The sequence below is a fragment of the Zeugodacus cucurbitae genome, chromosome 6 (assembly GCF_028554725.1).
Source record: "Zeugodacus cucurbitae isolate PBARC_wt_2022May chromosome 6, idZeuCucr1.2, whole genome shotgun sequence".
NCBI classification, from domain to species: Eukaryota; Metazoa; Arthropoda; class Insecta; order Diptera; family Tephritidae; genus Zeugodacus; species Zeugodacus cucurbitae.
The window spans coordinates 66,644,585-66,664,654 of NC_071671.1; the positions used below are offsets into that span (position 1 = coordinate 66,644,585).

Consider the following 20,070-nt stretch of genomic DNA (forward strand, 5'->3'; position numbering starts at 1 on the left):
CAATATGTTGGGCTATTTGAAGTCTATAGACAGATAACGATAACCCTTTCTCGGATATCACTGATTTTAGGACTGTCTATAGATCTCTTATAATAAACATAACGCACACTCTCCCGTGAGAGTTTTAGCAAAGAGAACAAGCATACACGGAAGATCTGGATTCTTGGAATCTATAAGCTTTTTCTATAATCTTGTTTCACACACAACTCATAACCTCAATTAAGACGAAAGGTAGACAATAATCTGGAGATCGGAAAGCAATGAGATTAAAAAGGAAACCAGACAATCTGTGAGATAAAGTTTACTATTATATATTCGAAATATAGTAGATTTGAAACTCGGAACATGTATTGCCCTAATCTATTGATCATTGGACTGACAAGGAGTAAAACGTCTCCGAGATACATACTTATTGTTTTGGAGACATCTTCATCGCAAAAATGTCTGCGGCGTCTTCGAACTATTCTTTCTTTTTGAAATTCTGGATGTGAACTCGACAAAGATTTCACACACAACCCGTCGGAAAATCGCAATGGTCACACAATTTTCCAAATAATAATAATCAAAATAATTAAATTTTTCTCATTTCACAGTTCATTGCTTTTGATTAAATATGTTTCGTACAATTTAGACAGTTTCAACAGTTCCCCGAAGAGCTATGGGAAATCAAGCATTCCCCCAAATAGTCATTCAACATTAATTCATTTCACTTCAGAACGCTACATTTAAAATTTATTTAAAATTTTAATGAAATTGTAAAATCAATGCGTCAATTGTCAGCGACTCTTCACCCATTAACTTTTGCCATTTTACCAAATTGAATTACCACACACAACCGCCCACTTGCACAAACATGCAGAGATCCGCCTGCGATAGCGCAAATGAACTCGCTCGCCCGCTTAATTGAACGATTGAACTGTTGCATGCCACAGTATGGGCGGCATGATAACGCAACAAACTGTGAATGTACATTTGTTGGTTATATAACAAAAGTTTGTGTGCGAGCGTGTGTGCGTGTGTGCGTGTTGTTGGGCGCACATTGCGTGTTAATTACGTAGCATGAAATTGAAGAGCGGCGAAATGAAGAAATGAAATGAAAAAATTAAATTAAAACGCCATATAAAACTATGTATTTAATTAAATTCCTTTTCAAATCGCGGCAAATGCAAGTTGATATATTGTATACGCGTGTGGTCGCGTGCAGCTGCAGATATGTGGTGCGAACAAAAACAAAAAACAAAATGGAATGCAAAATGCAAAATGAGAAAGACAATAAATGCGGAATTAACCATAATTCACCTGCATTGCACATATTGAGCGCATAGTTGTTGTTGCTATTTGCTGTTATTTTGTTGTAGTTCCCATGTTCATTTGCTGTTGCCACTACACTCTGGTAATTGTTGTTGTTTTTGTGCTTATAATATAATTTTTTTTTCTTCAATTTGAAATTGCGCTCGTTCTGTTCACACCAGCAAAAGCGTTTTCATGGTTCGTTGAACGGAAAATATATGCGATGCCATGCCGAAGGTGTTTAAAGTGGGCTGGTAGGTGGCGGTGGACGGTAGCGCACAATATGCATTGATGCGATGAATGAGTGGGTTCCTCATGAGTGTTTGGAAAAAAAAAAATTTCACATGCAACATGCAACATGCCGCATGCTACTTGCATGCCCATAAGCGCTTGAGCTTACTGTATTTTCCAACTTAGTAAAGTCTCAGCGGGCTGTCGGGTGGCGCACATATGGCCTGATGATTGCCGAAGGAAACTAATAAATTACTTAAAAGCGGCAAACTTATGTTATGTCATGTGACACGGTTGGTGGCATGCATTGAGTGCATGAGCGAGGAATGTTGCAAAAATATTTTCTTTTAGAGTTTTATAATAATGTTTATATTCATGTTTTAGTTCTAATGAATATTAATCATATGTCTAGGGCAACGAGAAAGAACGATATCTACCTACTTTTCCTAGATTTGTATCCAGACACCCAACAAAAAGAAAAACATAATACTCAAAAGTCTGCAAATTCTAGTAGATATCTTACACATTAAGTTTCAAGGCTTAGACCATAGAATTTTATAATATATTAATTCTTTTAAAACAAGTAGAGTCTACTTAGAAGGTACTAGAATAGCAGACATATGTCTTCAAAAACTCTTAAATTGATAAAACTAAGGCAGAACCTTCAAGTGGGCAAACTTTACCTAAACTTACTGATAGAAGCCTCATAAAACCAAAGTCATCCTCGAACAATAATGCTCTGAATACTGTCATAGTTTGACTTTCTATTTATACATGCTGTATCATAACGTACTACACGATAAGAGTTCTCAATTTGACATGTTCCTCACATCAACTCATCTAGATAATTTTCCTTTACGCCAAGTCTTTAATAGCCTGTTTTCAGGACCTTACCTTAGATGACATTGATCTGCCGCCATGATGTATGTGATTGGCGTTGCAACCGTTTAGCCGGTTATAGCCGAATCGACGATAGTGCGCCACCTCTCTCTCTCCTTCGCAGTTCGGCGCCAGTTGGAGATCCCAAGTGTAACCAGGTCGCTCTCCACCTGGTCCCTCCAACGGAGTGGAGGCCTTCCTCTTCCTCGGCTTCCTCCGGCGGGTACTGCATCGAACACTTTCAGGGCTGGAGTGTTTTCGTCCATTCGGACAACATGACCTAGCCAGCGTAGCCGCTGTCTTTTTATTCGCTGAACTATGTCAATGTCGTCGTATAACTCGTACAGCTCATCGTTCCATCGTCTGCGGACTTTACTGTTCAAAAGCCTACTCAGTCCAAAGTAGCGCCTGTTGGCAAGAGTTATTCTGCGCTGGATTTCGAGGCTGACATTGTTCGTGTTGTTGATGCTGGTTCCCAGGTATACGAAATTATCTACGACCTCGAAGTTATGACTGTCAAGCGTGACGTGGGAGCCAAGACGCGAATGCGCCGACTGTTTGCTTGATGACAGGAGATATTTCGTCTTGTCCTTATTTACCTCCAGACCCATTCGCTTCGCCTCCTTATCCATGCGGGAAAAAGCAGAACAAACGGCGCGGTTGTTGCTTCAGATGATATCAATATCATCGGCGTACGCCAGGAGCTGTACACTCTTGTAGAAGATTGTACCTTCTCGGTTTAGCTCTGCAGCTCTTATAATTTTTTCCAGCATCAAGTTAAAGAAGTCGCACGATAGTGAGTCACTGAAATCTCGTCTGGTATCGAACGGCTCTGAAAGGTCCTTCCCAATCATGACGGAGCTTTTGGTGTTGCTCAACGTCAACTTACACAGCCGTATTAGTTTTTCGGGGATACCAAATTCAGACATCGCGGCGTAAAGGCAACTCCTTTTCGTGCTGTCGAAAGCAGCTTTAAAATCGACAAAAAGGTGGTGTGTGTCGATCCTCTTTTCAAGGGTCTTCTCCAAGATTTGGCGCATGGTGAATATCTGGTCAGTTGTCGATTTTCCAGGTCTAAAGCCACACTGATAAGGTCCAATCAGTTTGTTGACGGTGGGCTAAAGTCTTTCACACAGTTCGCTCGATAGAACCTTGTAGGCGATATTTAGGAGGCTGATCCCACGGTAATTGGCGCAGATTGTGGGATCTCCCTTTTTATGGATTGGGCAGAGCACACTGAGATTCCAATCGTCAGGCATGCTTTCTTCCGACCATATTCTGCAAAGAAGCTGATGCATGCAGCATCAGTTCTTCGCCGCCGTATTTGAATAGTTCTGCCGGTAATCTATCGGCCCCCGCTGCTTTGTTGTTCTTCAAGCGGGTAATTGCTATTCGAATTTCTTCATGGTCGGGTAATGGAACATCTGTTCCATCGTCATCGATTGGGGGATTCAGTTCGCCATCTCCTGGTGTTGTACTCTCACTGCCGTTCAGCAGGTCGGAGAAGTGTTCCCTCCATATTCCCAGTATGCCCTGGACATCGGTTACCAGATTACCACCTTGGTCTCTACATGAGGATGCTCCGGTTTTGAAACCTTCGTTAAGTCGCTTTATTTTTTCATAAAATTTGCGAGCATTCCCTCTGTCGCCATGATACAAGGTTTAATTAGACTCTAAACTACTATTTTGAATATTTCTTCCAAACTCTCAAAAATCTAATACTCAAAAACACCCCCCAGTATGCATGACCTCATAAGTAATATTACACGCGTATTACATAATACAGTAGCATGCCACTTCTGCAAGATACTCATGCATGCCGCCAACTTAAGTGTTGTCAAACTTTATAGAAAAACGCTCTCATATGAACTTGTTTGTTAGCGCGCCGCTACTTAAGCTTTCGCGTTGCACTTGCCTCTCCCTGTTGTTGTAATTATGTTGCGGTTTACCGTGACAACAACAACATATTTGTTGTTACTTTTTATGGGATATTTCCCTATTTTCTTGTTACCTTGATTTATGGCACATTACATTAATCGTCGCTGTCGTTTGCCGAAAACTTAATTTGCTCCGGCGCTGCCTCTTGCCTCTTTTCACTGCCTGCCTCGTGTGTGGTTTCGCTGCATGTTGACTCACCTTAATTGTCTTTGACTACTTGTTTTCTTGTTCCATATTTGCCGTTACCTTCGCTTTTTAATAGCCTGCTACTTGCCGTATATGCTTCCTACAATTTAATTGAATTTCCTAAAATTTCAAACTTTTGACAAGTGAATTTATAGCAATTGCACTGTATACGAGTACACATAGTAGATATGTATGTATGTATCATACTATATATGTTTGTTGACATAATTGAAAAATGGAAAATTGTATAATCTCTCACCACTTTAAGTTTTTTCAAGCCATATACATTATTGTAGTAAGTTTTGTTGATGTCATTATTATCATAGAATAAACTTTAAATATAAACTCTCTTCAACTCCAGAAAAAATAGTGATTTATTAAAAAAAAAATCGATGAATTAAATGAAATATATAGAGAAAGCCTTTTTAGACTACCAAATATACTATTCTCTGAAGCTAAATTAAGTTAAATATTGAAGGTTAATTACTTCAGCTAATACACTTATTTGAACATGATATTAGAAACAGAGCACTGTTCCAACAAAGCTAAAATAATGATGTGTTTAAAGTTCTATTGATAAATTAATTACAAGCCTTTCGATCCTAAGAACCCGTTTTGTAGAATACTACTACTATTGTGGGCACGCAAAATCATTACAAAAAATCCTTATGGCAAAGTGAATTTTTAACAAGAAAAAACGTTAACTTCAGCTGTACCGGAGCTAATATACCTTTCACAGGTGCATTTCTTTTAGTAACTATGTGTTTAAGCAAATCTAAAGACGTAAGAAAAAGTAAGTAAAACAAGAATTTGATTTCGATTTTTCAGTTTGTACGGCAGCTATATGCTATAGTTAACCGATCTGAACAATTTTTTCGGAGATTAAATTATTTCTATGAGCAATAACTCACACCAAATTTCGTGAAGATATGTAGTAAAATGCGAAAATTTTCCATACAAGTCATTGATTCCGACCGTTCAGTTTGTATGGCAGCTATATGCTATAGTGAACCGATCTGTACAATTTTTTCAGAGATCAAATTATTTCTATGAACAATAACTCACACCAAATTTCGTGAAGATATGTTGTAAAATGCGGAAGTTTTCCATATAAGCCTCTGATTCCGATCGTTCAGTTTGTATGGCAGCTATATGCTATAGTGAACCGATCTCAACATTTTTTTCGGAGATTAAATTATTTCTATGAACAATAACTCACACCAAATTTCGTGAAGATATGTTGTAAAATGCGTAAGTTTTCCATACAAGCCCTTGATTCCGATCGTTCAGTTTGTATGGAAACTATATGATATAGTGGTCCGATATCGAAGGACTAGTTCGTATATATACAGACAGACAGACAGACGGACATGGCTAAATCGACTCAGTTCAACATACTGATCATTTATATATATACTTTATAGGGCCTCGCTATAGGAAATGTATTCAAACATACCGGAAATTAGAATCCAATTTTAAAATCAAAAATTTCATCTGTCTTCACTGCTTACTTTATGTAGTAGCCGCTAAGGTTAGATGTGTTTTTATGAGCTTGGCTATTTTCTTTTGTTAGAAGCTCACTTCTAGTTCATGAATTCTTGGCCAAAACAGTGCTGAAACGATTCCCCAGCCTCCATATTCGCCAGATTTGGCTCCATGTGACTGTTTTGTATTTCGAAAAATAAAAAAAACCTTAAAAGACGGTCGTTTTACGAGCATACAAGAAATCCCTCAAAGAGCCAAAGCCTATCCCAAAAATTTAGTTTGAGACGTGTTCTGACAATTGGAAGAATATCAAATGGAGAAGGCGACAACAATAATGTTGATCAATAAATAAATATTTTTCATAAATATGAAAATTCCCGTTATTTTTTCGATTTTCAAAATACAGAATTTGAAAAACAAAGATATATTCCTACCACTTGTCATAATAATACGACCAAAATGCTCTGAAAGCAACGCATTAGACACCTACTAACATATTCTAAATGCAACTCTGGGTCAACACTCAAGTGTAAACTAGTGTAACTGCTGCATAAATGAACATAATCAAACACAACACAAGCTTAGAACACACCCAAATGATCTATTCATATCTGAATATCTACCTTATGTTGTGTTGTTGCTTTTGTAAAATCGTCCTATTGCAATTCTGCACAACCATCTCCTTAATAAGCCATAATGTATTATATTAAATACGTAAATTAGTATAATTGCTCTCACACCAACGCACACACACACACAACAACATTTCACTCAATTAGGTAAATATGTAACGCATTCAACTGATTTGCTTATTTTGCTCTGCTCATTTCAGATGCCACTAACAACAACAACGCACAGCACACAGCGAATGCGTATTTAATAAACGCTGTGCAACGGTGCGGTGCGCTTGATTGCTGAAACGCGAACCACAACACACACAAACAACAATAACACAGAAGCACACCCAACCAACAATTGGGTGTTTTGCATACGCCAACGGCGTGTAAACATTTAAAACAAAAACACAAACACACAAGTAACGGAAAATGTTAGTTGTAACAACGAGGCAACGGCAGAAGAGTTGGCACAACAGTTGTACGAACAGCGGTGATAGTTGTTGTAGTAATGAAGATATAAAGGGTAGCGATGAGGATGGCAGCAACTACAGTAGTAGTTGTTGTTGTACCCAAGAGTGCTACTGTAAAGTGAGTAGTAGTTTTGATGGTGCGTCCAGCCGAAGTCACGTGCCACACGCCACCATCACTACTCCTTCCACCTGGCTACACCACACATATCTGCTGCTCTTCCTGCTCGCCACCACACAGCTGCTGCACTCGGCGCACGGTTATTTGATAATCGTGCACGAGGACGTGCCGGCAGGCACGGTGGTCTTTAACGCGTCGGTCTACAAGCTCGGCTCGGAACGGCATTACAAAATTAACGCACACAAATCGGCGCATTTCGTGCATCACCTGGTCGCCGTCAACCACAAGGATGGCCAGATACAATTACGCAAGCAATTGAAATGCGATGGCATCTATTATCCGAATCTGTTCACCTTCTATGTGGACTCGACGTCAACGCGATTGCGCAGCATTGATTACTACAGTCTGCCGGTGCGTATATTTGTAACAGGACGCGACTGCAACGAGGATCGACGCATAGAGGAGGAGATGCATAGCCGACACTATGAGGAGGAGGAGACGGGCTATTCGAAGCGACGCAGACGTTATATCGATACCATCGCACAACCCGATCTGCGCTACTTCGGCGCCTATTTGGCGCATACGAGCAACAGCGTGGAGCTGACGCCAAGCAGCACGGATGTGGATGTGCTCAATCACAATAATAGTCGGCGTGAGTTCCGCGATGGCGATCTGATATTCGGCGATAATTTCGATAATGATATGCGTCATCGTATACTTAGTCGTAAGCGACGCGCGAAGGAACCGCTACAACTGGAGCCGTCGCTGCATCGACGTATTTCGGATGCGAAGCAATGGATCTCGGAAACTTACGCCTCCTACGCTATACATACGACGGATAAATGGAATCAAATCTGCTTGAGGCGTTCACAGTTTATTAATAATCTCAATGCTTTCTTACCGAAATCGATTTGTCAGCATTGTAAGGTGAACTTCTTGGATGTGAATGATGAACGTTTCGCGATTGAACATCAAAATCACGATTTGGTGGCTAGCCGCGATGTCTGCATACACGAATCGATGTGGAAGGTTAGCATCACCTTTAATATACGTTGCAATCGCAATGAGATCGTTGACTCGGATCATCGTTTGAAGATCGTCTATCACTATCAGGAGTTCAATGACACAGATATAGCGAAGCGCGTGCGTCGTGAGCTGCGCAATCAGTCGCCTTACTTCGAGCAAGCGCTTTACGTCGCCTCAGTGTTGGAGGAACAGCCGGCCGGTTCAGCTGTGACAACAGTACGTGCGCGCGATCCCGAAGACTCACCGGTAGTTTATTCCATGGTTTCGTTGTTGGACTCGCGTTCACAATCGCTCTTCAAAGTGGATTCACGCACTGGTGTGGTCACAACGTCGGCGAGTTTGGACCGTGAGCTGATGGATGTGCACTATTTTCGTGTAGTTGCCACTGACGACAGTTTTCCACCGCGTTCGGGCACAACGACATTGCAAGTGAATGTATTGGATTGTAATGATCACAGTCCCACCTTCGAAGCTGAGCAATTCGAGGCAAGCATACGTGAGGGCGCCACAGTTGGTTCGACAGTAATCACCTTACGCGCTACGGATCAAGATATCGGCAAGAATGCGGAGATTGAGTACGGCATTGAAAGCGTAACTGGTGAGTAAACGAAAATAGTAGAAAACTTGTATAGATTTCCAGCCTACATTTTAGTCGAACTTTATTAAAATATTTTCATATTTTATCTTCCTACAGACGGCACGGGCACCTTACAAGATCAAGAGTTACCCATTTTTCGCATTGATGCACGCTCGGGTGTAATATCCACACGCAGTACTTTGGATCGCGAAACTTCGGACAGCTATAATCTCATTGTGACCGCTTCTGATATGGCCTCGGCGCAGAGTGAGCGCAAAACCGCCACGGCAACAGTGATCGTGAAAATATTGGACGACAACGACAACTATCCGCAATTCAGTGAACGCACCTACACAGTACAAGTGCCTGAAGATCAGTGGGGCGATGATAATGTGGTGGCGCATATACGCGCGACCGATGCCGATCAGGGCAACAATGCGGCAATACGTTATGCGATCATTGGTGGCAATACGCAATCACAATTCTCGATCGATTCAATGAGCGGTGATGTGAGTCTTGTCAAACCGTTGGACTATGAGAGCGTGCGCAGTTATCGACTGGTTATACGCGCACAGGATGGTGGAAGCCCATCGCGTAGTAACACCACGCAGCTGTTGGTGAATGTGATCGACACTAATGATAATGCACCACGTTTCTATACATCACAGTTTCAAGAGTCTGTGTTGGAAAATGTACCAGTGGGTTACAACATTATACGCGTACAGGCTTATGATGCGGATGAGGGTGCCAATGCAGAGATCGCTTACAGTATCTCCGAACGTGATGATAATTTTCCACTCGCCGTCGATTCACGCACCGGTTGGGTGCAAACGATCAAGCCATTGGATCGAGAAGAGCAAAGTCGTTATACGTTTCAAGTTGTCGCTAAAGATGGCGGTGTGCCGCCGAAATCTGCAAGCTCCACTGTGGTAATAACAGTGCAAGATGTAAACGATAATGATCCCACATTCAATCCGAAGTATTATGAAGCGAATGTGGGTGAGGATCAACCGCCGGGCACACCTGTGGTTACAGTCACCGCTACCGATCCAGATGAGGACTCGCGTCTGCATTATGAACTCACTTCAGGCAATACACGTGGTCGTTTCGCGATTACTTCACAAAATGGACGTGGTCTCATTACTATTGCACAATCCTTAGACTACAAACAGGAGAAACGATTTGTGCTCACCGTAACAGCTACGGATTCAGGTGGTCGTTCTGATACCGCTACGGTAAATATTAATATTACCGACGCCAATAACTTCGCGCCCATTTTTGAGAATGCGCCTTACAGCGCTTCAGTTTTCGAGGATGCACCCATAGGCACTACAGTCTTGGTTGTCTCAGCTACTGATAGTGATGTTGGCATTAATGCACAGATTACATACTCGTTGAATGAGGAAAGCATAAATGGATTAGGCAGCCCAGATCCCTTTTCAATAAATCCACAAACTGGCGCTATTGTGACGAATGCGCTTCTGGATCGTGAAACCACTAGTGGTTATCTGCTTACTGTCACCGCCAAGGATGGTGGCAATCCATCACTAAGTGATACCACCGATGTGGAGATAAGTGTGACTGATGTCAATGACAATCCGCCCGTCTTCAAGAATCCACTCTATCAAGCATCCATACTAGAGGATGCGCTGGTCGGTACTTCGGTCATACAAGTCTCTGCTACTGATCCGGATATTGGTTTGAATGGTCGCATTAAGTATTTACTGAGCGATCGCGATGTAGAGGATGGTTCATTTGTCATCGATCCTACATCAGGCACAATACGCACCAACAAGGGTTTGGATCGTGAAAGTGTAGCCACGTATCATCTTACTGCTATCGCTGTAGACAAAGGCTCGCCGCCGCTTTCAAGTACGGTGGAAGTTCAAATACGTTTGGAAGATGTTAACGATTCGCCACCAACATTCCCTTCGGACAAAATTACGCTTTACGTGCCGGAGAACTCACCCGTTGGCTCGGTGGTTGGTGAAATACATGCGCACGATCCGGATGAGGGTGTGAATGCAGTGGTGCACTATTCGATTATTGGTGGCGATGATTCGAACTCATTTTCTTTGGTCACAAGGCCAGGTTCAGAGCGCGCTCAGCTATTGACTATGACCGAGTTAGACTATGAGTCCAATCGAAAACGTTTCGAATTGGTCATACGCGCTGCCAGTCCGCCGCTACGTAATGATGCACATGTGGAGATCTTGGTTACCGATGTTAATGACAATGCGCCAGTCTTACGCGACTTCCAAGTGATTTTCAACAATTTTCGCGATCACTTCCCTAGTGGTGAGATTGGCCGAATACCGGCCACGGACGCGGATGTGACTGACAAACTAACATATCGCATACTCTCTGGCAACAATGCGAATCTTCTGCGATTGAACACTACCTCGGGTGGTTTAATTTTGAGTCCACAACTGAATACAAATGTACCGAAATTCGCGACTATGGAAGTCTCAGTCTCGGATGGCATCAATGAAGCGAAGGCGATTATGCAGCTCTCTGTGCGTTTAATCACCGAAGACATGCTATTCAATTCGGTTACAGTACGTTTGAATGAAATGACGGAAGAAGCTTTCTTATCGCCGCTCTTAAACTTTTTCCTTGACGGTTTGGCTGCTATTATCCCTTGTCCGAAGGAGAATATTTTCGTTTTTTCCATACAAGATGATACAGATGTGACAACACGCATATTGAATGTAAGTTTCTCCGCAAAGCGTCCCGATGTCTCACACGAAGAATTTTACACACCACAATATCTGCAAGAACGTGTCTATCTGAATCGTGCTATATTGGCACGCCTAGCCACAGTTGAGGTGCTGCCTTTCGATGACAACCTGTGCGTGCGCGAACCTTGTCTCAATTTCGAGGAGTGCCTTACAGTGCTGAAATTCGGTAATGCCTCCGAGTTCATTCACAGCGACACAGTGCTCTTCCGTCCCATTTATCCCGTGAATACTTTTGCATGCTCATGTCCCGAAGGTTTCACAGGAAGCAAAGAGCACTATCTTTGCGACACCGAAGTGGATCTCTGTTACTCAGACCCCTGTCGAAATGGCGGCACATGTGTGCGACGCGAAGGCGGCTATACTTGTATCTGTTCGCCGAAGCATACAGGCGTTAACTGTGAAACGGATATCTCGACGCTGAAGCCTTGCATGTCTGATGCCTGCGATGGTGGTTATTCCTGCATGAATTCATTTTTAAGCTCACAGCCACCACCTTACACCGCAACATGTGAGCTACGTTCGCGTTCATTCTCCAAGAATTCTTTCCTCACATTCGAAAGTCTAAAACAAAGACACAGATTCAATCTGAAGCTACGCTTCTCAACTGTGCATGAAAATGGCTTGCTTCTTTACAATGGACGTTACAACGAGCTGCATGACTTCATCGCGCTTGAAATACTTGAAGGGCACGTAAGTTTTTCATACTCACTGGGCGACAACAAGCAAAGTGTGACAGTGGTACAACAGGCGAAGGTATCGGATGGGGAATGGCATGATGTGGAGGTGATATATTTCAACCGAACGGTCACTCTCGTACTCGATAAATGCGATACGGCAATAGCATTGGCTGGTAATCTAGGCGATCGTTGGAGCTGTGCTAATCAGACGACACTCAAACTTGACAAACGTTGTGCGCTACTCACAGAAACCTGTCACCGCTTCTTGGACTTGACTGGTCCGCTACAACTTGGTGGTCTGCCACGTATACCCGCACACTTTCCGGTTGAGAATCAGGATTTCATTGGTTGTATATCCGATTTACGCATTGATGAACGTTATATAGATTTGAACTCATATGTGGCGGATAATGGCACCATTTCTGGTTGTCCACAGAAGGCACCACTCTGTTCCTCGGAGCCATGCTTTAACGGTGGTGTCTGTCGTGAAGGTTGGAATACGTACACTTGCGAGTGTCCGGAGGGCTATGCTGGCAATGCATGTCAGGAGACTATACCAGCGCCTTGGCGTTTCTCTGGAGATGGCAGTCTCAGTTTCAATCCGTTATTGAGACCCATACAATTACCGTGGGTCACATCACTTTCAATGCGTACTTTGCAACTGGATGCGTTTCTGCTGCAAATCCAAATTGGGCAGAATAGCTCGGCGGTACTTTGTCTGAAAAACGGTATACTCTACTACATCTACGATAATGAGCCGATGTACTTGGCAGGCGCTTATCTTTCCGATGGCAACTGGCATCGCATTGAAGTTAAATGGCTTGGATCCGAGGTACAGTTTTCTGTAGACTATGGACAACGTACCGGCGTCGTGCCAATGTCACAAAAGGTACAGGGTCTTTATGTTGGTAAGATTGTGATCGGTAGTGCAGATGGTTCGATAGGTGTAGTTGGTGATATGTTACCGTTCGAAGGTTGCATACAAAATGTGCGCATTGGTGCTTCGCAATCGGTGTTATCGCGTCCTACCATACGTGAGAATGTTGAAGACGGTTGCATGTCACGCGCCGAATGCCCCGAAAGCTGTCCACCACACTCCACTTGCACAACAACATGGGACCAATCGCAATGTGAGTGCTTACCGGGTTACGTAGGACCCGACTGCTTGCCCATCTGCACCGTCAAACCGTGTACAGCGGGTGTATGTCGCGCGAATACCAGCGAACCACGCGGTTACAAGTGCGAATGCAATAGTTCCTTGCAGCACGGCGAATATTGTGAGAAGACCGTTCAGCAACCTTGTCCGGGGGGTTGGTGGGGCGAAAAAGTTTGTGGTCCATGTAAATGTAATCTGAAACAGGGCTACCATCCAGATTGTAATAAGACTACCGGTCAGTGTTACTGCAAGACAAATCATTATCAGCCACCAAATGAGACTGCGTGTATACCTTGCGATTGCTATTCAATTGGTTCCTTCAGCAGCGCTTGCAATCGGCTGACTGGGCAATGTGAATGCCGTGAGGGTGTGATTGGACGACGATGTGACTCCTGCTCGAATCCTTACGCTGAGGTAACACTTAATGGCTGTGAGGTGGTCTATGACGCTTGTCCGCGTTCGTTCGCCGCAGGCATCTGGTGGCCACGTACACCGTTGGGCAGCACAACTATTGAGAACTGCCCGTCGCCAGCTAGAGGCAAAGGACAACGCACTTGCGATGGCATGTCAGGTGGTTGGAATCAGCCCGATATGTTCAATTGCACCTCCGATCCATTTGTCGAGTTACGTAAGCAACTTTCACAACTGGAGAAGCTGGAGCTGGAGTTGAACTCATTCGTTGCCATCAAAATGGTGGAAAACTTGCAATTGGCTTGCGAGACTGTTGATCGCTCGAGCGCAGTAAAAAAGAAATTAGTGAAGGATAGTCGTCGCTACAAAATGGAATCCTCCTTTTTGATAAATGAAGGCAACAATATGTGGTCGAACGAGCTTGAGATGGATTATTTGTCAGATGAACTAAAATTTACACATGATCGTCTCTACGGCGCTGATCTCCTAGTAACCGAAGGCATATTGCAGGAGATAATTAACTACGAACTAATGCAAAATGGTTTGAACTTGACGCATAGTCAAGATAAGTATTTCATTAAAAACTTGGTGGATGCCGCAAGCGTGATTTTAGATCGCAAGTATGCTGCGGAATGGAAACGTGCCACCGAATTGATACAACGTGGACCCGATGATCTTGTGGACGCATTCAACAAGTATATGGTTGTCTTAGCGAGCTCGCAGCATGATACCTACACTAACCCATTCGAGATTGTACAACGAAATATGATATTTGCTTTGGATATTATCACTACCGAATCACTTTTCGGCTATGAACCCGAACAGCTCAGTGAATACCACAAAACAAAGCTTAATATTAAACCAAATGCGTACACCACGGAGAGTGTGATATTACCAGACACCAGTGGTTTCCTACAGCACTCATCAAAGCAAAAACCCGTTATCACGTTCCCCAAATACAATAATTATATACAAGATAAGACGAAGTTCGACAAGTATACAAAAGTGTTAGTGCCACTGGACATGTTGGGCATTACGCCACCCGGCAGCAATGAAGTAACACAGAACGCGAACGATTATCGCGCCATCATCTCATACGCACAGTACAAAGACGTGGGACAACTTCTTCCCGATATGTACGACGAGACGATCACACGACGTTGGGGTGTCGATATTGAGGTCGCTTCACCGATACTATCACTTGCCATTTTAGTGCCATCCAGCGACACTGAGGAGAAGCGTATAGAGATACCTTACCGTAAGATTTCTTCACAAAAAATCGATTCCAACGAACAACAATTTATCGAGGTATTCGATGTGCCGAAGACAAGCAGTAGTGGCAGCGAGGAGCACATGATTGAGAATATACGTATAACAGCGCATGAAATTATGCCACCGGCGACAAGCAACTCGCAGGAAACCTCCGCCGAGGTGTCAAGCAACGAGGCCGTAGAAGTGGGTGATGGCGGTGATGAGCCACATATTAGCGTGCGCTTCGATGACGAAAATATCGAGTTTCATGGTGATACAGGCGAAGAAGTCGTAGATTCACCCGAAGTAGTGAACCCACACTTCGATGTCGGTTCCAGTGAACAGCAGAAGGGTGAGAATGAAGCCATCTATCGTAATCGCAGACTCGTCAAACGTCAAGTGGAAGTTATCTACCCATCAGAACAGCAGCAAACGCAGCAGAATGTTATCTATCGTTCGCTGGGTTCGCCACACCTCTCACAACCCATCAAGTTGCAAATGTGGCTGGATGTAGAGCCAGCGCGTTTCGGACCACGCTCCAATCCACAATGTGTGCGTTGGAACTCATTCACCAGTCAATGGACTCGTCTCGGCTGCCAAACCGAAGTGCCCGACTTCGATGAGTTGCCGCTGGATGGTCAACCAATTATTGTGAACTGTACCTGCACACATGTCTCCAACTATGCGGTGATTGTGGATATTATCGACCCTGAGGATATACCTGAACCTTCATTATTGGTACAAATTACTTCGTATTCTGCATTCATGGTCTCACTGCCAGTGCTACTGAGCGTGCTCATCGCTTTGGCTCTGCTGCGTGGTCAGCAAACCAATTCCAACACCATACATCAGAATATTGTGCTCTGCGTATTCTGCGCCGAACTGCTATTCTTCGTGGGCATGCAGTCACGTCGCAATCTGCTCGAAAATGAATTCCCCTGCAAGCTTATTGCGATTTGCTTGCATTACTTCTGGCTGGCGGCATTCGCTTGGACCACAGTCGATTGTGTGCACCTGTATCGTATGCTCACCGAGATGCGTGACATCAACCATGGCCCGATGGGATTCTATTTTGCCATGGGCTATGGTGCGCCGGCCATTGTGGTCGGTTTGTCAGTCGGCGTACGGGCGCATGAGTATGGCAATAGTTTGTTGTGAGTATTTTCCAACCAAATTGGCAATTGAACTTTGAATTGGTTTTGCATAATTAATTTGTCTCTTTTTCATATTTATTTATTGCACAGCTGTTGGCTCTCTGTGTACGAGCCAGTTGTTTGGTGGCTCGTTGGTCCCATAGCGGGCATGTCGGTGGTGAATCTGCTCATACTGTTTGTTTCGGTGAAAGCCGCCTTCACACTGAAAGATCACGTACTCGGTTTTGGTAATCTACGCACGTTGCTTTGGTTATCCGTTGTCTCCTTGCCGCTGATGGGAGTCATGTGGGTGTTGGCCGTTTTAGCTGCTTCTGAGAATTCACAGATGCTAAGCATACTGCTATCGGGGGTGGTGGTATTGCATTCCATTTTCTGTCTCATCGGCTACTGTATTATCAACAAAAGGGTGAGAGAGAACCTGCAACGCACTTTCTTACGTTGTATGGGACGGAAAGTACCGCTCTTAGACTCTTCACTGGTGGTGAGCAATAGCTCACATAATGTAAACGGTGCGACGAGGCCGAATAATTTCCTAGCGGGCAGCTATGATACAGCGAGAAGAAATGTCGGTATCAGCGTCTCGAGTACGACATCACGGAGCACGGCTAAAACGAGTTCCAGCCCGTATAGGTTAGTCATTGATATTAATACCAAAAATAGCAGCACTTTTGTGATAGATTACATAAAAATATAAAATGGAAGTCTAAACTTTATATTTACTTCTTCACCTTTCCTTCCAGTGACGGCCAGTTGCGGCAGACTTCTACATCTACCTCCAATTATAACTCCGCCAGCGATGCACCCAGCTTTTTGCGTGGCTTCGACTCATCTACTGGCGGCGGCGGCGGTGGTGGACGTCGTGAAGAGAAATCACGTCGTCATCGTAAAGACTCCGATTCTGGCTCCGAGACGGATGGACGTTCGTTGGAGCTCGCCTCCAGTCATTCAAGTGATGATGATGAATCTCGCACCGCGCGCTCTTCGGGTACACATCGCAGTACCGGTGTTAGCGCCACGCCTTCTTATCTACCGAATATTACTGAGCATGTGCAAGCGACAACACCGCCTGAACTGAATGTTGTGCAAAGTCCGCAACTCTTCCCGAGTGTCAATAAGCCGGTGTATGCGCCGCGTTGGTCAAGCCAACTACCCGATGCCTATTTGCAGTCACCAGCGAATGTGGGACGTTGGTCGCAAGAAACCGGTTCGGACAATGAACATGTGCATGGTCAAAAAGTGACAATCTCACCAAACCCACTACCCAATCCAGATCTCACGGATACCTCGTATCTACAGCAGCATCACAATAAAATAAATATGCCACCATCGATATTGGAAAATCTGCAGAATGTACGTAACGATAACGGGTATGATACACTCGAGCATGAAAATCTCTATCGACGCAAGGAGTATCAAGATAGCTATGGGCAATTCGACACTCTCCCCGTGGCGGGCAACTACAAACCACCAAGTCACTACGGCAGCGAAAAAGACTACAATGGAAGTGCCAATGGTAGCAACAGTGGTGGTGGTGGTGGCGGCAATGGTGGCACACAAATCGTTAACCACATGCGCTCCTTCCATCCCGACGCGGCCTACCTCAGTGACAGCATCTACGACAAGCAACGCACTCTCGGCTATATGGGTCCCAAAGCGGAATCACCATATATGTCCAAAGAACGCATTGCACCCGACATCTATGGCTCACGCGAGAATCACTATAGTCTTAAGAAACCGCATATGTATGTTGGTACCGCCGACTCAATGCATTCGGTGCATTCGTTGCTCAAGAACGACTACCAGGCGCAACAGCAGCGTCAACACCACCTGCAACAACAACAACAGCTGCAACAGCAACACCAACAGCACCAGCCAACAGTAGCGGACTATCACTCGGATCGCATGTCGGAGGGTTCGGACAAAAATGGTTATCATTTTCCATACACGGCCGAAGAGGACCATATACCGGGTGCGCGTAAACTCAGTCATCAACATAATCCCTCACCCTCACTGCACAGTTCACATCAGATGCTGAACGGGCATGCGCACGGTCATGCAGTGAACGACATGAACAATCCCGGCATGTTGGGACGTCACACATTGAACTCAAGCTCGCGGCATGGTTCGCGTACCAGTTCGCCACCCTCAAGCATTGTGGCGCCCATGCAGCCGCTGGCGCCGCTCACCAGCATAACGGATACAGAGTGAGTAATCAAATTTGCGTTGCTCACATCTTATGCATAGACACTATAGTTACTCGTTACTAGTTACTGGTTACTCGGTGTTATCATATAATGTAGTATTTGGCATTTTTCTGGGCACATTTTTTTTTGTTTTCTGCGTGTGCAAGTGAAACGATTTTATGAGTTCGTGATTAATTGGAAGTTAAATATCTAAAATGTATAGAAATTGAAGATACTGGCTGATTTGAAACAGTATACAATACAAAACACTTGAACTCCGCTAAAAATGTTAGTATTTTCTTACAGTGGGTACTACTAAAGAGCAAAAAAGATGTAATTTCAAAATTTTCCCATTTTCTTATTGCTTCAAACGTTGTTTCTTTTAGAAACAGTATTTTGTATTAGGTCTACAACTTAAACGAATCAATTTTTCATATAGATCTTGGACATTGGTGTCAACATTAACCCAACAAAATATTTCTAGAGATTTGTTTGCATCCCAAACTTATTCTCAACTGAAAATTTCACTTTTTGAGCCGAATTCATGACATTTGTGGGAAATTTTGCTTTTCGTTTTTAATTCCAAGAAAAGTATGGCTGAGGCTCATCGACATTTGTAATCGTTTTTATACAAAAAAGCCTTAAATTTACAAAAAAAAAAACGTCAGAAGCAAAGTTTTAGCCCTAGTACATGAAATAAGCTGGTGTTCTGAGCCCCTGTAAAGACTTATAAGTTTTGAATGCTTCACAGAACATAGGTTTTTTCAGACATTTCACAAAATAAATGTAATGTTATAAAAGCTCGTCTCTAAGAGGATCAGTTGATATCGCTCAGAGTGGTCTTCATGAGATCAATTCTATCAAGGATCTCCTGCTCAGTTGCGCTCTTTTTAAACTCTAAAACTACTGAGTGTATATAGAAGCTTAAAACTACTTTGGAGATTTATTTTTGACACTATCCTCGCTCTTCAATTTTTTTATATGAATTCGCCTAAATGTAGACAACCATTTTTTCATTTCCTGTACAAAAAGCTCCATAAAATACAAGAAAAAACTATTTAATGCATTTTTTTTTTAGTTTGATAGATTTTTAATAATTAATAATATGTACACATTTATTAAACTAAACAAATAAGCTTTTAATAATAATATATAATTATATATATAATTTAGGGCTCTTAAAATTATTCGATTAACCTGAAAACCGATTATTCGAATATCCGGTTTGTAACCGTTTGTACGAATATTAACCGGTTAGTACTATTCGGTTAGTCGCAATGTTACGACTATTCGAATAGTCGTTCTACTGCGGTTATTCGAATAGTTATACTGACACTATTCGAATAAATGAAAATTGTTTGAAATCCAAGCAGCGTTTGATTTTTGTTCGTTTTTACTTGTGTGTTTCACTTTTTTCAAAAATAGAAATTTAATGAACTTACACTATTCGAATAGTCGACAACGAACGGTTAACCGGATAGTCGGAAATGAGCGGTTAATCGAATAGTCGATGACTGACGACTATCCGAATAGTGCAAACCGAATATTATTATTCGAATAATGCCCTATTCGGTTAATTCGGTTAGTCGATTAGTCGAATACCAAGAGCTCTAATATAATTGCAAGAGAGAAGCCCTACAAAAAACGTTAAACCATTGCAAATCAACTTAATTGACTGCT

At 43.1% G+C, this 20,070-nt stretch overlaps 1 protein-coding gene across 3 annotated transcripts in view; it reads left to right on the plus strand.

Moving 5' to 3' along the window:
* LOC105211703 (protocadherin-like wing polarity protein stan) overlaps positions 1-20,070 on the plus strand; it is a 95,697-nt gene that overhangs the window by 64,332 nt on the left and 11,295 nt on the right. For all 3 annotated transcript variants that reach the window (XR_008471751.1, XM_011183284.3, XM_054233393.1), the window contains exons 5-8: positions 6,842-8,838; positions 8,935-16,207; positions 16,298-16,837; positions 16,948-18,411. Coding sequence is in view for 2 of the 3 variants with exons in the window: in XM_011183284.3 (XP_011181586.3) it covers positions 7,056-8,838; positions 8,935-16,207; positions 16,298-16,837; positions 16,948-18,411 (11,060 nt within the window). In the remaining variant the exon portion in view is untranslated. The remainder of the gene's footprint in view (positions 1-6,841; positions 8,839-8,934; positions 16,208-16,297; positions 16,838-16,947; positions 18,412-20,070) is intronic.